The 19999-nt window shown below is 49.9% G+C and overlaps 1 protein-coding gene across 2 annotated transcripts in view; it reads left to right on the top strand.

The window, feature by feature from the left end:
* Window positions 1–19999, top strand: part of LIMK2 (LIM domain kinase 2) — a 74528-nt gene that overhangs the window by 21779 nt on the left and 32750 nt on the right. Inside the window, exon 1 of one of the 2 annotated variants that reach the window (XM_084799275.1) lies at window positions 19319–19752. The exons of the other annotated variant lie outside the window; for it this stretch is intronic. Within the exon in view, the coding sequence (XP_084655401.1) occupies window positions 19700–19752 (53 nt within the window). The 5' untranslated portion in view covers window positions 19319–19699. Of the gene's footprint in view, window positions 1–19318; window positions 19753–19999 lie in introns of those variants that run through there. 2 annotated transcript variants of the gene reach the window in all.

Genomic DNA, 19999 nt, shown 5'->3' with positions numbered 1-19999 from the left:
GGCCCCTCCTGGGGCCAAGAGAGGAAGTAGAGCACATGGTGTTCCCAGCTGAAGTTAGTGGCGTGGAACTCTGAATGGTGGCCCAGCCAGCCCACCTGTCTATCTCCGCCCCAACTCTTTTGTTGTTGTGGTGCTAGTTTTTTGGGGTTTTGTTTTTGTTTTTTAGTTTTTTGAGACAGTGTTTCTCTGTGTAGCCTTGGCTGTCCTGGATTTGCTTTGTAGAGCAGGCTAGCCTCGAACTCACATCAATACGCCTGCCTCTGCCTCCTGAATGCTGGGATTAAAAGCGTGCTCCACCATGCCTAGCCCTCCCCCTCTTTTTAAGACCTATCTCACATCCCAGGCTAGCCTTGAACCTGTAGTGCATTTAGCTGAGGATGTTGAACTTTTGGTCCTCTTTGCCCCCACCTGGGTACTGGGACTACAGGTGTGTACCGCCATGCCTAGCTTATGCTGTGCTGATGGCACCAGGCTTTCCCCTGTGCTGTGGAGCCATTCTCCCAACCAAGCTGCATCTCTAGGCCTTTCTACAGTTTTGAGGCGGAGTCTTGCAGCGTAACCCAGGCTTGGCCTCAAAATCCTTCCTGTCTCCGTCTCCTTAACTTTGGGATCACAGGCTTGTATGGCCTTACTTACTGGGCGAGGTGTTCTGCCACTGTGCTACGGCTCCGTTCCCTTTAGGGTTTTATCTTGAGACCATGTTGTCCAGGCTGATCTATGAGCTTCTCTGGCCTCAAGTTTGAGAGCCTCCCATCCAAGCCCTCTGGAGTCGCTGGCTGCCTGGATGCATCACCGCACCTCAACAGAGCTCTCAGCTTTCTGGTGACTCAGCCTCCTCAGATGCCTTTGGAGCAGGGTCCTAGGAGAAGGAGAAGCCGAGCCTGGCCGGCTTTCACGGCCCTGAACTGAATTGCTATTGTTAGGTCCGGTTCCTAGCTGCATGAACAAAGGGAATGTACCACTCCTAGGGCCCTGGAAACGGCTGGCCTCCTTTCTCAGGATGACAAGCACAGACTGATCTGTACCTTGTAAGAAGTGTTTGACGATGCCTGTGCTCTGGGCCAATGCCAGTGGAAGACTGTGGTCATGCCATCAGGAAGCACTCTGTGTCTGCTCGCCTTGTGAGTTAGGAGGGTAGGTGCAGGAATGGCATACAGACAATCAGAACCCGTAGCACAACAATTGACTGGCAACGGGCACTTTCTGAAGTGCCAAGCCGTATGAATTGTCCCCATCTGGGTGTGTTTCCTACTTACAGTTCTAGGAACCATAAATTAACTCCATGTTACCTTGTCCTTAGCATTTTACCTGCATTCTCCTATTTAATCTTGAAGACAACTCAGTAAATGAGTTAGTTGTGTTACCTGCTTTAAAAATAGACAACTCAAAAAATTAAAAAAAAAAAAAAAAAAGACAACTCAGCCAGGAGCGTTCATTCACACCTATAATTCCAACACTTGAGAGGCTGCCTCGGAGACTGAGCTTGAGGCCAGCTTAGCCTATACAGTAAGACCTTGTCTCAGAAGCAAACACCAGAACCAAGTCAGGTGTGGTACCTTCTGCCTGTGATCTGAGCACTGAGGCAGTTAGGATCGTGAATTTGTGGCTACCATGTGAGACCCTGTCTCAAAATAAACAATTGCACAGATGCAATTAACAATAAAGCTGGAGAGGTGAGCGTTGCCAACTACAGTTGTGGGGCAAGCTAGATGCCTGCCTGGGATCTGAACCCAGGCTCCTGCTGTGGTGAGCCTTGACACTCCTGAGCTATGGGCGTGTCATTTAACCTCACACCAGCTTCTGTAATGTGAGCCACACACAGCTAGTGTCAGATAACCTTGAAGTCTTCTTGCTCTCCCCAGTGCAAGACTGCAGTCAACCCTGTGCCTTGGGCTCCTGGAGGCAGGCTGGAGCTACTCCGCCCTCTGCTGGCCACTGCTAGTGCTGGCCCTGGCTTTGACTGCCTGTGACGTCTCAGGAAAGAGATTGTTTATCCAGTTTATCTCTGAGGAAACCACAAACAGGTCACTGGAGCTGGCTAGGGCTTGCCTGACAGGAAGGAAGGAAGGACAGACACCTAGGCCTTCCTCTTCCCCCTTGAGACTCCCGACGTGGCAGCATATGACCATCAGTGTGCTCTTCATGAAGTGAGAAGCCGGGCAGCCACTGTACAGGCAGACGTGGAGAGGGACAGAGGGACAGAATTGACACTTGGGAGGATTTGCTCATCTGATTCAACCTTCATGATCACCTTCTACTTTACACTAAAACAGAAAGGCCTGGAGGGAACGCTGTCTATGGTCATACAGCTAACTCTGTGTGTGTGTATGTGTGTGTGTGTGTGTGTGTGTGTGTGTGTGTGTGTGTGTGTGTGTGCGCTTACATGCCTAGCTCAGGACCTCATTCATACTAAGCACATTGTACATATCCATCCCACTTTTTTTTTTTTTTTTTTTTTTAGATAAGCTGATTATAATGCTCAGGTTGGCCTGAAACTTTTTATTTTATTTTATTTTTTGAGGGTCTCACAATGTCGCCCTGGCTAGCCTGAAATTCATTATGTGTAGCCCAGGCTAGCCTTGAACTCGCAGACTGGTCTTCCTCTGCCCCCAGAGTGCTGAGATTAAAGGCATGCAGCACCACACCCAGCAGGCCCAGAGCTTTCTCAGTAGCTAAGGATGAATGGATGTCTGATCTTCCTGTGCCCCCACCCCACCCTCTTTGTAGCTGACAGCTGACATTTGAATTTAGGTCTCCCTGGTTCCCAAAAGGACCATTTTTCCCACTGGGACTCCCAGGAGTCAGCTGTGGTCTAGCTCCTTAATGCCCCTGAGCCTTGTTTCCTATCTGTGAAGTCTGAGGAAATAACCTGACCCAGGCACACAGTAGGGCTGGCCTAGAGCCCAGCATTCAGGAGGCAGAGGCAGGAGAGTTTGAGAGTGTGAAGCCGGTCTGGGTTACATTAAAAGAAAATTTAAAAGTTACCACTGTCTGGAGGGATTGTGAAAACCAATAGGGTAATGAATAAGACAGCTCTGTGGTCCATGATGGTGGCCCCTGCCTTCAGTCCTGGCATCTGGGAGGCAGAAGCCAGCCTGACTTGCACATTCAGTTCTAATCCAGCCAGGACTATGTAATGAGAGCCCTGCTCAAAAATAAAAAATAATAGAAAGCATCTTGAAAGTTCTAGAACCAATATAGTGTGAAGTAAATAGCCTCACGGGACAGACACACTGAGAATATTTCGTACAATTGCCTTTAGGCTGTATGTAGAAGGGTGGCATGAAGCAAAAACGGATCTCATGTTTAGACTTGACTCATGTAAGGTTATGTTAATATTCCAGAAATTGAGAAACTATGCAGTGGCTTTTTCGTTAAGGGTTGCTCAGTTAATGGTGGTCGTAGTGGTGGTGGAGGAGGTGGTCCTGCCAATGGCAGAGAAAAGTGAATCCGTGCACCTGGACAACTGGGAAACATGAGTCTGTTTGGAGTCCAGCTGGCTGGACTTAGATCTCAGCTTCCCTCAATACTCACCTGACCTGGAGCTGCTAACCCTCTCTGGCTTCCTGGTTTACGCTCAGGCGCTGGTCCCCACAAGGATAAAATTGGTTGTACACGCAAAGTTCCTCTTACTTTGGCCCTGTGTATGGCCCTGGCTAGCATTTGTCTGTCATCCTCGGTGTGTGTGCGAGCCTGTCTCTGAAACTGGCTTAGAACTAGCTGCATCATCCAGACTATCCACAACCTCACGCACAATCCTCAGCTTCTGGGCCCTCGGATTATCAGCCTAAACCATCACACTCAGCCTCGTCACTTTTGGCTTCTTGGCTTCCATGACATTCCACATGCTCCTGTTTCCCCCATGGCCTCTCTGGTAATTGCAGTTTCCTTTTCCTCTCAGGCCTGGGTGTTTTCTCCCTGAACACCTTCATGAACACTCTGCCTTCCGCTGTCCAACACATGCTGACCCTGAAGTCAGCTCCTCCTGCCCCAGGCTCCAGAAGCTCCTGAGCTCTAGTCTAGTGAATCCTTCTAGATACCTGACACATCAGTTCTGTTGTTCTTGTGTTTTCTTTCTTTTTCTTTTTTTAAGGTTTATTTATCATTATGTATACAGTGTTCTGCCTGCATGTACACCCACACTCCAGAAGAGGGCGCCAGATCTCATTATAGATGGTTGTGAGCCACCATGTGGTTGCTGGGAATTGAACTCAGGACCTCTGGAAGAGCAGTCAGTGCTCTTAACCTCTGAGCCATCTCTCCAGCCCTTCTTCTTCTTTCTTTCTTTCTTTTTGTTTTTTTGAGATAAGGTTTCTCTTTCTCTGTATAGCCATGGATGTCCTGGACTCGCTTTGTAGACCGGGCTGCCCTCAAACTCATAGTGATCCTGCCTGCCTCGGCCTCCTGAGTGCTGGGACTAACGGTGTGCACCACCATGCCCCACTGTTCTTGCATTTTCAAACGGGGTCTCACAGTGTTGCCCAGGCTGTTTTCAGACTCCTTGTTCAAGCAGTTACTGTGCCTCAGCCACTGACTGGAACTCACAGGCAAACAACATCATTGCCCACTTGGATATGTTGTTCAGATGTCTTCCAAGACACATTCGACTCAGCTGGGACTTACCACAGTCCCCCTTAAATTGGCCCCGCACCCACTTTAACCTAACTCGCTGATGATAGACTTCCACCACCCACCTGTGTCACAAATGGAGCGTCCTTTTCGCCTCAGCTTTCATTACCCAGCCTGTCAGGTTTTATTTATCTGGCTTTTTAAGGTTTCTCCTCCTCCTCCTCCTCCTCCTCCTCCTTAAGATTTGGTTAGTAGGGTTTATTATTGTTTTTTTATGGGTTTCGTTTTGTTTTTTCAAGACAGGGGTTTTTTTTGTGTAGCACTGGCTATCCTGGAACTCACTCTGTAGACCAGGTTGGCCCCTGCCTCCCAAGTGCTGGGATTAAAGGTGTCCAACCCTGTGCTTTCTCAAGGTTTATCTTTATTATTTTTATCTCTGTGTTAGGTACCACATGTGTGGGATGCCCTCAGGCTAGAAAAAGGTGATGGTTGCTTTGTAGTTGGAGTTGAAGGCGCTGGGAACTGAGTTTGTGCCTTCTGAAAAAGCTGGACATGCTCTCGGCTTCTGAGCCTCTCAGTTTTCTCTCTAGCGTACAGTGCTTATAAGCGTGTTCACTTCATTCCGGTTCTAATTCTCCCCGCCTGTTCCACGCCATCATCACTTCTCGCCTGCCCAGCTGTCAGCCTCCCCTCTGCTCTCTCACCTCCTCAGCCACGAATTTGCTCAAGAGCAGCTGGGGTGCGTGACATAGGAGACATCTGAGGGGGAGAGGTGCCTCTGCAGTTAAGACTGCTCTTGCGGAGGACCTGAGTGTGACTTCCAGCACCCATGTCAAGAAGCTCCCAACTGCCTGCAGCTCCAGTCCCAGGGGACCTGACATCTCTGTCCCCCTCAGGCATCTTACTCACACATACATGCCCACATACATAATTAGAAGTAAAATTCCTGGGCTGAGGCTCACAGCCTTAATCCCAGCACAGGGGAGGCAGAGGAAGGTGGATCTCTGTGAGTTCGAGGCCAGCCTGGTCTACAAAGTGAGTCCAGGACAGCCAAGGCTATACAGAGAAACCCTGTCTCAAAATAAACAAACAAACAAACAAACAAATAAAAATGGGGCCGAGGATGCAGCTCAGGGGTAGAGTGTTTGCCTATCGTGCACGAGGCTCCAGTGCTGGGAAAACAAACAAACAAACCAAAAAAAAAAAAAAAAAAAAACAACCCTGCACATTCCATACTCTACCCTCGCCCACAGTGGCCTGTGTCCAGAGCCCCCTGCTCTCCGCTGGAGTCTCACCCTCTTCGGCTGACAAGGCTTGTATTGTTCTGTGCACAGGGCCTGGAATGCCACCTCTTCGTCTCTTTGCCTGATTAGCCTCTGCTGCAGTTGAGACTTTGCCCTGAATGGCTCAGGGACATCGGCATCCCTCACCCTGCTGGTCAGTTCCCCATCTGAGAGCCTTCCTCTGAAGCCTCTCTTGTAGTTTTATGTTTATCTGTGCAGTTGTCTTCGTTAGGATACCCCATGATGACTCACGGTAAGGGACTTCAGGGACTCTCGGGCTTTTTGTCCCTCCTTCATTGTGTCACCACTGACAGACAGACACATCGTTGGCATAGGAAACAGAAATCGTTGAAAGAATTGCCAGAGATGTGATGTAAGTGTGGCCTTTCCTGCACTTCCGCTTTTCCACATCCTCCCCTTAGCAGCTGCTGTGGCTGCAATTCCCGTAAATGGCAGAGAAGAATTGGTTCCACACACTGGGTTTTGGAAAATTGTCTGTAAGGTCAGGTAAGAAGACAAACCTTTGTATTCTGCCTTAAAGGAGCTGCCCCATAGTGGGGAGAAGTGAAAAGGCCCAGGGCCCTGCTCCCCAGCAGTCCTGAGGTGCCTCTCTCTGTGGGTACAGCCTAGACAGGACCTATGGAAAGAAAGGCAGTGAACTAATTCTGAATTGTTCTAGAATCTGAAACCTCTGTTTCAACGGTAAGTTATTCTGGTGGGGTGTTTTTGTTCTGTTTTGGTTTGGTTTTTTGCAATTTTATCTTTGGGCTGGTGTGTGTGTGTGTGTGTGTGTGTGTGTGTGTGTGTGTGTGTACACACATCAGTACTAGACTATGTACCTAGCATGCAAAAGGCCTGGAGATCAGTCCGTAGCACTGCAAAATAAAATAATTTCTCTGTGAAGTACAGCACTAGCTGAAGATGCTGTTAAACATAGATATGATGGAATACCTGCGAAGTGAATCCGTTACTTGTGCTGTCACTGGTTTGTGGTGGGGATGGTGAGTACGTGGCCGTTCTCTAAGACCTTGAAAATGAAGTTTGTGTCTGTGAGTTAAAACTAGTAAGATCAGGACTGGGTGGGTGTGGTAGCACATGCCTTTAATCCCAGCACTGGGAGGCAAAGGCAGATGGATTGCTCTGAGTTTGAGGCTAGTCTGATCTGCAAAGACAGACCAGGACAGCCAGGGCTCTGTGTAACTGAGAAACCCTGTCTTGGGGGAAAACAAACAAACAAACCGAACTAGTGAGATCATTGTACGTGAGAGCAGCAGCATAAGGTAGTAAAGGCCACTAACCCCGGTAGCAAAGTGGTCGGGTTCGCATCCTGATTCTGCCACTGACTGACTGTGCCCCGAAGGTACTTTCTGTGCTGTTTTCTCACCTGCTTCTTTATATGTTCTGCGCTAGGACTTCAGTTGTTAATTAGCTTATAACTGGAGATGCCAACTTGTGCCCTAGTGCTACAGTGATGGATACACCAGTGAAATTGTGTGTGGCCCTGGAAACGGGCCTTGCACATTGCTCTAGTTTGTTTTCTGTTGCTGTGACAAACATCATGACCGAAAGCAACTTGGGTAGGAAAGGGTGTATTTCAGCTTCCACTTCCACAGCACAGGAGGGGAGCAACCTGGATGCAGGGGCTGAAGCAAAGAGCTTGGAAGAATGCTGCTTCCTGGTTTGCTCCTCCCTCCCCTCCATGGCTTGCTCGGCTTTCTTGCTTTGGTTAGTTCATTCTTTCCAAGTTTTGTTTTCCAAGACAAGGTTTCTCTGTGTAACAGCCCTGGCTGTCCTAGAACTCGCTCTGTGGACCAGGCTGGGCACGAACTCAAAGAGATCGCCTGACTCTGCCTCCCAGGTACTGGGATTCAAGTCATGAGCTACCACCGACTTGAGCTTGCTTTCTTATATAACCCAAAACCACCAGCCCAGAAGTGGCAATACCCACATCAGTCATTAATCAAGAAAATACTCCCAGCTGGATGTGGTGGTGCACGCCTTTAATCTCAGCACTTGGGAGGCAGAGGCAGGTGAATCTTTGTGAGTTCGAGGCCAGCTTGGTCTACATAGTGAGTCCAGGACAGCAGAGATCTCTGTGGTGGTTTGTTCCCTTTAAGCCCAGACACACAGAAGCAGCCTTCTGGTGCCCAAATTAGCCACCCACCCAGGGATTTAAGATAAGGAGGGCCTCACTGTGTCACTCAGGCTGGTTTTAAATTCTTGGGCTTGAGTCAGTTGCTCTTTCTGTCTGAGCATCCCAAATGGCCAGGCTCTACATGTGAGCACTAGGCTGCCCAGTGTAGGTCTGGAAGTCCTAGCTGTGCAGGACATTTGGGCGCGCTGACTTCAGTTGTCAGCCTCGGTGGATAGCGAACCTGCTAAACCACCAAAGCATGTGTGCACCTCTCTGACCTAAGGGCCAAACCCCAGGCCCAGATTAGGGTCACACACCAAGATGGCAGCCATAGACAGGGCTGCGGTGGTTAGCCAGCCCACCTTCCTCTCAGGACCACTGCTTCTTTTAGCACTGACCTCATGGGTATGGAATTGTTTCCCCGCCCTAATCCTTTTATCAAAGAAGAAACTGAGGTGTAGAGAGGTTTAAAGGCTTGACTGAGATCACAGGGAGAGCTGTTGGTAACCAGGGAGGGATCTCAGGTCTTTTAAGGCTCTGCTGGCATCGCCTCAGAGATTTGTTGGTATGGCAAAAGGATTTCTTCCTCTTGGTGCAGTCAGAGAAGAATGTCCGTATGAATAAACCATTTGACACTGAATGTCAAACGTTTTTTTGCTATTGTTTTCTGAACCTTTTTGTTGTTAATTTTTTTTTTTTTAAAGTAGAGGTGGGAGAGATGGCACAGTGGCTACAATCACTTGTGGTTCTTGCAGAAAAGATCTGGGTTTGGTTCTCAGCACCCACAACTGCCCATAGCTCCCGTTCCAGGGGTTATAGCTAAATATGTTGCTTGCATGCATGTCTGCATCATGTGCACCTCTAGGGCCTGCAGAGGCTAGAGAGGGCATTAAACCTCCCAGAACTGGAGTGACTGGATGTGTGCTGGGAATCAACCCCACGTTCACTGCAAGAGCCACAAGTGGTCTCAACCATGAACCATCTTTCCAGCTCTGCTCTTTGTGGTGTTTTTGGTTTTGGTACTGGGGATCTATCCAAGACCCCATGGGTAGAAGGCAAGCCACACTCCACACCCTGAATTTCCTAGCATTGACATCACAAGATGACAATGCCTGATAATCTACAGGGGCCACCACCTGATTCTAAGTGCTCACAACCATACAGGTAAATTTTAGCCATTAAAGTGAGCATGTCCTGGGGACTAGAGAGATGGCTCAGCGGTTAAGAGCACTGGCTGCTCTTTCAAAGGTCCTGAGTTCAATTCCCAGCAACCACATGATGGCTCACAACCATCTATAATGAGATCTGGTGTCCTCTTCTGATGTGCAGGCATACATGTAGGCAGAGCACTATATGTGTAGTAAATAAATAAATCTTAGAAAAGAAAAAAATAGAGTGAACAGGTCCATAGAGATGTGGCCTCGGGACAAAGGCATTATCTACTGGTGGTGAACAGTGGGTGGCAAACAAACTTAGTGTAAGCAAAGCCAGCACCTGAAAATAAGCATTCTCCTCGGTGTCTCAGACTTTGTGTCCTAGCTGTTGGGAGCGTCTGCTTGCTTAAATGCTTCTGATAAATGACCCTCCGCTGCGTCTTTAGTGGCTCAGTTGCAGGGCTGGTCTGTAGTGATCTAGCACTCCTCCCGTCCCCCTTCCGTTGTGGTCACTGCTGACAACGTGTGGGCTACACTGTAGCTAATGGATACGCTCAGGGTTATGCTGGCCCTTCAAGCTAGAAGGCCTCTTGTCGGCCTGGCAATCAGCCTGCTGCGTCAACTGATACCGCACCTCCTCTGGAGGAACCCCACCCCATGCCATCCCCACCAATCAGAGGAGGCTTTTTCTCACTCTCCTTGTTATGAGTTGCAGCCCTGCCGGTATCTGTTTGCACACCCAGCTGCAGTCTTCAAGTGTAGTTTTCCAAGGGTGGAACCATATCTAATCTACCTCTGTGCTCCATGGCGTAGCAAGCAGCCTAGAATGGAGCAGTCTCAGGGTGTTTGCTAGGTGAATGGTGAGTTTGTGGAATGACGTTTCACAGAGCTTGAATGAAGTCCTTCTCGTATGCACCCGCATCGTCCCTACTGTGCAGTATTCCCCTGGCCAAGAGCGTTTCTTCTGAGATGAACAATGGAATAAGATCTCTGTCTGTAGTCGAGTGGTAGTTGTGCACACTTTTAATCCCAGCACTCAGGAAGCAGAGGCAGGCAGATCTCTGAGTTCGAGGCCAGCCTGGTCTACAGATTGAGTTCCAAGACAGCCAGGGCTACACAGAGACCCTGTTTCGAAAAAACATAGAAACACCAACCAAAAAAGACCTCTGTGTATAATGCAGCAATGAGCAGTCAAAGCCCCAGTGTGCCTTTTGCTGCTATACAGTCCACTGTGCTGTTTTCCTGTCTTTCTCCCCCATCAAAGGCTAGAACAGCCCTTTTCTCTCTGGGTAGTGCTTTGAGAGGTGCTAACAAATTTTTGGTGGTCGGGGTGGGGATTTGAGACAGGGTTTAGCCCTAGCTGTCCTGGAACTTGCTCTGTAGATCAGGCTGTCCTCGAACTCAAAGACATCCTCCTGCCTCTGCCTCCGCATGCTGAGTGCCAGTGCTGGGGTGCAAGGCATGTGTCACCCCACCTGGTAACAAATTTTCTTTTTTTCCCCCATTCCTCACCATTCCCAAAACAGCTCCAGGCTCCCAGGCCATTTTCTTCTGAGTCTCTGTCACTCTGCCTCAGCCTTCCTGACAGTGCTCTGAAGCACATGTGACTGAATCAGAGGTCCTCGACCCCACCCCCTCAGTGACTGACTCTTGTACTGGTTTTGAAGTCTGCATGAGTCTGAGCATGTGTGAAATGGAGCCCAGGACCTCGTACGTACTAAAAAAGCTGTTACAGCTGCAGCTCACACTCGCACAGAATGGCCCTGTCTTCTAAACCCATCTTCCATTCAGTGTCATTGAAAAAAGAGGAAGATGGCCACCTAGGACTTTCAAATGAGAAATAACAGCATCAGCAAGGTGAAAGTCCCAGTAAAAGTCAGGGCTTAAGCAACCCTGACCCTGACAGTGACCAAGCAACTTCAGAGTAAAATGAACCTTCTATCTGTACATCCTCATTTGCAGTGAGGGGGTGATGGTGGTTTCTGTCCAATTCTAGGGCTAGTGTGACAGGAAGATGAACTCAAACAGAGAAGTGCCTGGGAAAGAGTAAAGTTTTCCGACTTGAGTGTTTTCAGAACCACTAGGCAGGAATGGAGTTGGCACATACCTTAACCCTAGCTCTCAGGAGGCAGAGGAGATGGATCGCTGAGTTTGTTCTACAGAGTGATTCCAGGACAGCCAGGGCTACACAGAGAGACCCTGTCAATAATAATAATAAGTACAGAAGAGCTGTTTGCAGCAGTGCCAGTGTGTCGCACCTGGAGCTCAGATACTCAAGTTAAATCCCTCCCGGTTCTTTTTCATGAGACTGAACAACCTTCTCAACTGGAGAAAAACCTTCATTTCTTCATATGTAAAAAGGAGGTGGCAAGCAGGACAATGTTGGCGCTTGCCTCAAATCCCTCCGCTTAGGAGGCAGGGACAGGTGGATTGCTGAGTTCTAGGCCAGGCTAGTTTACATGGTGAGTTCCAGGACAGCCAGAGCTACACAGAGAAACAAACAAACAAAGAGGTAGCAACTCTTACAATGAGAAATTCAATGAGAGGATGTGCATGCATACCAAGTTTACCTCTGTGCCTGGCTCTTGGATCTCCGTAAGTGTTTTCTGGTCTGAAAACTAAATACCCACCACTCCTGGAGTCATTTTCAGGGAGGTGATGGAGTGCCGCCATTCCACAGTTTTGCTGTCCTGGCTGACTGTGAGCTCCTGGACTCAAGCCATCGTCCCACCAGCCCTGACTAAGGCATCACATTAACCATCCGTCACGGGAAGAGAAGAGAACACCTGGGTAGAAGCCAAGTCGAAATTAGGAATGGCAAATAGGAAACCAAAAATGTACAATAGCACCACCCAGTTACGGGATGTGTCCAAATCATTAGTGTGGGAAAAAATCATTCTAAAACACTGAAAGGGGGCAATGGGAAAGCACGCACAGTGATGGAGCCACTGCTGGTAACTAGAGAAACTGGAGGGAGAGTGGTGCTGATACCCAGAGTGGCCTGGCTGGCCATGAGGGTCTGATAGTGAAAAAGGAAAGTGCTGCACACAAGTCCCAGGCAGATGACGGGCAGGGTGGGCAGTGAGCACCGGGAAGGAGCTGATGGCGTAGGCTGTGTAGGAAGTTGACACTTCTCGCTCTCAGGGACTCACTGGTCATGCAGTTCTCTCATGGACTTCCCAGGAACTAGATACTCTTTCAGTTTATCCTCACAGCACAAACATGGGAAACCAAACCAGATGGCAGGACCCAAGACCTCAGTACATCTGTCGGCGCAGCCCTGTGTTGCAGAGGCAGGACCCCAAGCCCTTTGATGGGTTTGTCTAGAGGAAAGGCCTTGAGATTTCAGATTGGCAAACACTGCGTTGCCCTCAGTCCTGTACTTCCCACCAGTGTAAACTTGGATGGATTGCCTGACGTCTCTGAGCTGGCTTGCCCTGCCCTACCATGTGTGAGGGACTCAAATCCTGTGGGAAGTGAGCATACTTTCTAGGTAAGTGTTAGCCATCCTCCCTCCTCTAGGATGGTCTAGGCACTCACAGTGCGAGTCTAGAGCCCTGCTTATCTACTGAGCACATGGCTGGGCTTGTGTGGTGCCAGCACCTGGTCACCTAGCACCTCCCTACCCTCAGATAGTTTGATATGGCAGTGGACATGCGTGGACACAGAACTCTGTCTGTGTGTGATGGTCTTGGGGACATGTCGAGGAAGCCCTACAAGAGGACTGGTCCATTATAGTTGGGCGAGAGAAGACAGGCACAATGTCAGATGCAGGCCTAGGAGGCTGTGGAAGCAGAGGTTTGGGGGCAACTCAGGGAAGCCAGATGTGGCCAGGGCAGGACATGGTCAAAGCAGCCTATCTGGTGGGGTAGGTAAAGCGACAGCCTCAGATCCTGGTCTGGTGTCCTTGACAGCACCGGGGCGCATGGAGGAGTGTGAGGGACTTGTGTTAAGGAATTCTAAGAAGGTGAAGCAGTTTGCAAATGGCAGAGAACACATGCTCCCTTGTCCCTGCTTCTTGTTGCACTACTTCAAAGGTGAAGGGGACAAGGACAAGCATGTCAGGGAGCCCTCTGGTGTCCTAGTTGCCGTTTCTGTTGCTGTGATGAGACACCAAGACCAAAAAGCAGCCGGGCGTGGTGGTGCACGCCTTTAATCCCAGCACTCGGGAGGCGGAGGCAGGCGGATCGCTGTGAGTTCGAGGCCAGCCTGGTCTACAAAGTGAGTCCAGGACAGCCAAGGCTACACAGAGAAACCCTGTCTCGAAAAACCAAAAAATAAATAAATAAATAAATAAAAAAGACCAAAAAGCAGACAGGGAGGAAAGGGTTTATTTGGCTTACACTGAAGGAAACCAGGACAAGAACTCACACAGGGCTGGAGCCTGGAGGCAGGAGCTGCTGCAGAGGTGTGGAGGGGTGCTGCTTACTGGCCTGCTTCCCATGGTTTGCTCACCTACTTTTCTATACAACCCAGGACCACCAGCCCCAGGAGGGCCCCACCCACAATGGGCTGGGCCCTCACCCATCAATCACTAATTAAGAAAATACCCCAAAGGCTTGCCTAGAGCCCATTTATATGGAGACTTGTTGCTGTGTGGTTGGTTTGTTTTGGTTTTGGCTTTTTTGAACTGAGTTTCTCTTTCTTTGTGTAGCCCAAGCTGTCTTGGAACTCACTCCATACACCAGGCTGGCCTTGAATTCAGAGATTCACCTGCCTCTGCTTCAGGAGTGCTGGGATTAAAGTCATGTGCTACCATGACTGCTTAGAAGGCAGTCCATAAGATTTATTTATACAGTCTTCTACCTGCATGTACACCTGTGTGCCAGAAGAGGGCACCAGATCTCATATGGATGGTTGTGAGCTATCCATGTGGTTGTCAGAAATTGAACTCAGGACCTTTGGAAGGGCAGCCAGTGCTCTTAACCACTGAGCCATCTCTCCAGCCCATGGAAGCATTTTTTTTTTAAATTGAGGTTCCTTCCTCAGATAACTTTAGCTTGCGTCAAGTTGACATAAAACTATCCAGGTATCCTCTAACTGTTCTAGGTGTTTCCAAAGTTTAGAAAGTGAGCTGGAGAGGGGAGGAACAGAGACCAGAGATAGATTGTCTTTTGGTAGGGATGGCTATGCTTAACAGCAAGGACTCAGAGCAGGTCCCCAAACAGCCATGATAGTGCACACCTGTAGTTATATCTACTCGGGAGGCTGAGGCATTCACTAGCTCAAGGCCAGCCTGCCTACACTGTGAGATCCTGTTTCAGATTTTAAAATTTTCTTTAAAAAGGAGAAAGAGAGCTACAAGTATATAAGTCAGTGGTAGAGTATTTGTTCAGCTGCTCAAGTAGTCCCCAGCAGGTTTTTAGTTTTGTTTTTGTGTTTTTGTTGTGAGATAAAGTTTCTCTGTATAACAGCCTTGGCTGTCCTGGAACTTTGCTTCATAGACCAGGCTGGCCTTGAACTCACAGAGATCTGCCTATCTTTGCCTCCCAAGTGCTGGGATGAAAGGCTCAGGGCTGACAGCAAGCTGCAGCCTTTCCCTGTGCAGAGTCCTCCTCACCAACAGAGGGCGTAGTGCAGCAAACACAGGTCCCTGTGCTTCCAGATCATTTGTCTAGAACTTTGTCCAGGCAGAGGATGGGGTGATTGATTCATTAACCACAGCTCGCAAGGATGAACTCTTGGGGTTGTCATCTCTGAAAGCTGTTCTCCAACCTTTCTCAAATGCAGACACCTTGGAATCTCATCTGGTTCTGGGCAGTTCTTTCAAACATGTGAAATGTACAGGAGATTAGCGCCATCTTGCTCCTTTATCCCAGCTGTGATTGCCAGTCCCGGGTCCCTGCGGTTGCCTTGGACATGTGTGACTGTTGAATCCTTTCCCTCATTGGACCTGTCAGCGCAGCTCTCTTTCCTGAATAAAAGGGGAAAGTGTATCCTCCGGTGCGACAGTTTAGCTCCTGGTTGTGGGTGGCTTGGACCCTTTGAAGTTGGCGTGAAGGAATCACACCGCCTGAGTAGCCAGCCTAGCCGCCGGTTCCCTATACCTGGTGATCAGTCCTTTAAAGGCACCTCCTGAAAGCCAGATTTATGGGGGTCAGATAGATTCCACCTGGGAGGGGCTTCCGCTTCAGCTCAAAACATGGGGAGAAGGTTGCTGTGTTTCCAGGGGGGAGGCATGCACACGGCACCGAGAAATCCTCTTATTAGTTCCCCACCCCTCATCCACCGACCAAATCCTTTGTAAGGAGAGTGGGAAGAGAAAGCCCGCAGCCTCCTGCCTGCATTCCTAGACACCGACTCACTGCAGCCCGCAGCCACTGGAGCAGCAGAGCTGTGTGAACCGTCAAAAGGAGTTAAGCTCAGGGGCGCCCTGGCCCTGGCCTCTGGGCCTTGCATTTTCTTCCATCCACGCTCCGTTCATCAGATGGAAATGAAAGGATGCAATTAGACGCTAGTTCCAGATTTAAATAGCCACACACACACCCCCGCCCCTTGCCTGAAAGAATGACAGGGAGCATAGTACCTCGGGCTCTGTGGCTAGGAGAAAAAGAGCCCCCAGCCAGCGGGCCTGTGGCAGTCCTCTCTCAGTGTCCTGCGTGCTACCTCTGGTCCACTCCATCTCACTCCCCTGTGGCTCTTTCGTGGCCCGCAGCCAAGGCCCTGATTCCTTCAAGGCTGGCTCAAGAGATTCAGCCTCAACTTGAGACCCAAGGAAAACAAGGAGCCCACCAGCACCTCGTAGAAATGAGAAACGTTGAAGCTGGAAGCTATTTAGAAACCTATCCCAAAGCCCAGACAGGCAGGGGCTTTCTAAAGGCCACATAGGGAGCGCAGAAGTTGAACGGTAGTCTTAATGATATTAACAGCTAACATCTATCAACCCTTAATGTGTTCCAGACTCAGTGCCAAGGGCTTAAGGGCAGCGCATTGTTGCATTCTAACCTAGACAGGCTGGCCCTGGGCCCAGGCTGCACTCCCCAGTGCAGCACGGTAGAGCACGTCTAGCTAAGGTTCAAATCCTGGCTTCTTCTCCTGCTTGTTCAGTGAGATGATGACTTCGGGTAAGCAGTTTGACCTCTCTGTACCTCAGTTCCTTCCTCTGTAAAAAAAAAAAAAGGGGGGGGCTATGGCACTACCAAACAGTGGGAGCTAAATGTCATTCACACCCCAGAGTTGCAGGCAGTTGAGGTGAGTCAGGGCCTACGCAGTGCTCACTTCTCTTCTGCTTCGGGAACTGGAACGTTGTCTGCAGCGGCAGATAGACATGCCAGGTTTCAGCATCCAGTCCACATGCCGCAGCGTTGTATTTTCTTTTATTTTGGAGACAGGGCCTCACTGTATAGCCTGGCTGGCCTGGAACTCTCTAGGTCAACCGGTCTGGCTTCAAACTCCCAGAGACTCACTTGCCTCTGCTAGGACACCACACCCAGCTTCAAAGCCATTTTTTAAAACCATGTTTCTGTACTGCCTTTGATCTTTACACTTTTACATGGCTGAGGGGGTAAACAACCCAAAAGGCCAGGCTATTTCATGACACATGAAAATTACATCAGTGTCAGGTCGGGCGTGGTGGCGCACACCTTTAATCCCAGTACTTAGGAGACAGAGGTAGGCAGATCATTGTGAGTTCAAGGCCAGCCTGGTCTACAAAGAGAGTTCAGGGCTACACAGAGAAATCCTGTCTTGGGGAGGGGGGCAGGAGGGGAAGAAAGAAAGAAAGAAAGAAAGAAAGAAAGAAAGAAAGAAAGAAAGAAAGGGAAATTATATTAGTGTCCACAAATAAAGTTTTATTGAAACATAGCTGCATCTATTTATTTCCATTTTACTGAAGATGCCGTGGTGTGAGCTATAGAACCTAAAATATTTGTCTCTAACCTTTTACAGAAAGTGCTCTGACCCAGGCAATAGAAGCTTTCTTACTGAGGTTGAAAACCACCCTCACTGTTGATAAGATGCTTGTCTTCAAGCTGTCAACAACCCCCTCAGAACCTTGGTTTTGTCGTTTGCTCAGTGGGTATAACATGTATGCTGTACAAAGGCAGTTTAAAAATGATGAGTGTTTGGTGAGTACTGAGCACAGGATCTGGGGGCATACTACATGCTCGGCGAACGCTCAGTCAGGAGACAGACCTAGGTCTCTTACCACACTGAACCCAACTGGAGAAATGAGAAGGCATCCCCTTGTAACCCAGGGATCACTTTTGTGGTCTTGGGGGTTTGGTTGGTTGTTTGGTTTTGTTTTTTTCCCGACAGTGTGTCTCTGTGTAGCCTTGGCTGTCCTGGAACTCTTTGTAGACCAGGCTGGCCTCGAACTCAGAGATCATCCCGCCTCTGCCTCCCAAGTGCTGGGATCAAAGGCGTGCATCACCACGCCCGGCACCAGGGAATCACTTTTGTTGTGGACTTAACTGTCACACTTTAAAGTGACAAATAGCAGCTCCTGGGTGACTTACAGCTTTTGCTGGTGGGGAGGTGTGTATAGCTGGTAGGAAAGAGCCCGTCCTGCAGCCCCCCGCTCCATCAAGGTCTGGGTGGTCCCAGTCTCCTCCAGGAGAGGCATGTAGACTGCGGGAGAGGAGAGCTCCTTCTGCAGGCTCTGGTTTGGCCAGGCCCACAGCTGGGGCTCTTCGGTGTGCTCCCATTCCAGATACCCAGGTCTGTCATTCGCCTAGGACCTCAGATCAACTCTCTCCTCCCACTTCTCAGTTTAAGCAGCATGGCTACCATAGGACGCTAGCCTATGTTTCCTTTCTGTTGCTGTGATAAACACCATGACCAAAAACAACTTGGGAAGGAAAGGCTGAGAGAAGTCAGGGCAGGGACCTAGAGGAGAAGCCATGCAAGAAGGCTGCTTACTGCCTGCTCTTGCTTTTCTGCCAGCTTCTTCTTTTCTTCTTTTCTTTTTAAGGCAGGGTCTTGCTTGGGTGATGGTGGTGCTCACCTTTAATCCCAGCACTTGGGAGGCAGAAGCAGGTGGATCTCCTAAATACCAGCACAGCCTGGTCTACACAGAGTGAGTTCCAGGACAGCCAAGGCTACACAGAGGAACTAATTCTATCACAAAACAAAACACCCAAAATCAAACAAACAAGCCCAACAGCGGCAACAAAAGAGACATGACCTCCCACCTACTGTGGGCCTACCTTTCTTTCTTTCTTTCTTTCTTTCTTTCTTTCTTTCTTTCTTGTTTTTTGAGACAGGATTTCTCTGTGTAGCCTTGACTATTCCTAGACTCGTTTTGTAGACCAGGCTGGCCTCGAACTCACAGCGATCCTCTTGCCTCTGCCTCCCAAGTGCTGGGATTAAAGGCGTGCGCCACCACCGCCCAGCTGGCCTACCTTTCTTATATAGCCCAGACTCCTGCTGAGCCCTCCCACTTCCGGACAACTCCTCACAGACCAGTCTGGTTGAGGCAGTTCTTCGGTTGAGATTTCCCTTTCTCAGGTGCCTCTAAATTGTGTCAAGTTGACAATACAATCTAACTTGTACAGACGCAGTGAGAGAAACACCACTGCCTGCTGGGTGGGATCAGTGGCTTGCTTACAAGAATGAGTGAAAGGACACAGAGGGAAGCAGGGCATCCCAGCATCAACAGCGATTAGCTTTTGGCCATCAGTGAGTCTCTACTCTCTGGCACTTCACTTTCCTAGAGTATAAAGTGGGGATATTTCCGTCTCCGAGGACGGAGTCACACAGAGACCCATATTCTGGGCCTTGTGTCCTTGTCCACAGTACAGCTTTGCCCCAGAGTGGAAGTGGCCAGCTTCTTGAGTCTGTCCCCAGACTAGGCAGAAGTAAATGGATGAAAGTCCCAACATCAGGAGAGAAAGAGACCAGCCCAGAGAGCAGGCCTCCCAAGCTGGTGTGCCCTCCCCTCCTGTGGGTGTAGCTCTGCCTAAGCTGACATTCGGTGCTTTTCACCTCTCGGTAGAGTTAACGTCTTTTAGGCAGCTCTTCGGGCCCGTGACCTTGGGATGTGTTGGCCCTCCTGTGCTGTCCTTCCCTGCGCTGTGCGGTGGACGCCGCTCGGCCAGCTCGTTATTGTCTACCGCATTTGCCTGCAGCCTCGCTCCCTCCCTGGCTCCACCCCTTGCTGCGAGGTCTGTTTCCTAACAGCTGCTCCAACCACACACTTCGTTTCTGCCCGAGCCCCTCCTCTTCCTCCCTCCCTCATTCGGGGTGGGTGGGACCGAAGGACGGGACTAACTTGACAGCAGCATCCCATTTTTAGCTAGTCACCGGCCCCTTCCCCAGAATGCCTGTGTGTCTCTAGCCTCTAAAGAGAGGTGCTTCTCCCGGAGCCCCGAGAGGGCCACGGAGCTCCCAAAAACTGGGGAGGAGACGCACCAGCCATGTGCCCCTGCGGGAATCTGCCAGGGAGCCAGGGGCCTGGAGTCCCCTCTCTCCTGCTGCTCCGGAGGCAGAGGTGAGCACCGGGCGGCCGGCTCCAACCAAAGGTGCCGGAACCCCGCCTGTCATGGTGGCCGTCTGCAGCCAGCCTGAGGCACTCCCAGACGGGTTTGCAGCTGAGCCCGTTTCTCTGGTGAGGGAAGAAGATGGGGAGTTACTTGTCTGTCCCGGCTTACTTCACCTCCAGAGACCCCTTTAGGTGAGTTGGTCTCCCGGGTCTTCTTCCTCATCCCCTCTCCTGGCCCCTGGTCCTGAGGGGAAGGCATTCTTATTCTTCCTTGTTCTCCTCTGATCTCACTTATTATTCCTGGTTTTTCCAAAAGAAGGGCTTATACCAGAGCAGCAGCGGCCTGGAAAGGGGCGCTCCGATGTCCGGGGAGGTGAAGGAAGTTCCTGGGGAGCCCTGGTTCCCCTCCCTAACAAGACCCATCTTGGTGTTGCTCCTT

Source organism: Acomys minous (genome assembly GCF_964271855.1).
Source record: "Acomys minous genome assembly, chromosome: 10".
Lineage (NCBI taxonomy): Eukaryota > Metazoa > Chordata > Mammalia > Rodentia > Muridae > Acomys > Acomys minous.
The sequence above is the reverse complement of the archived record's forward strand: the minus strand, read 5'-3'. Positions and strand labels throughout refer to the sequence as shown.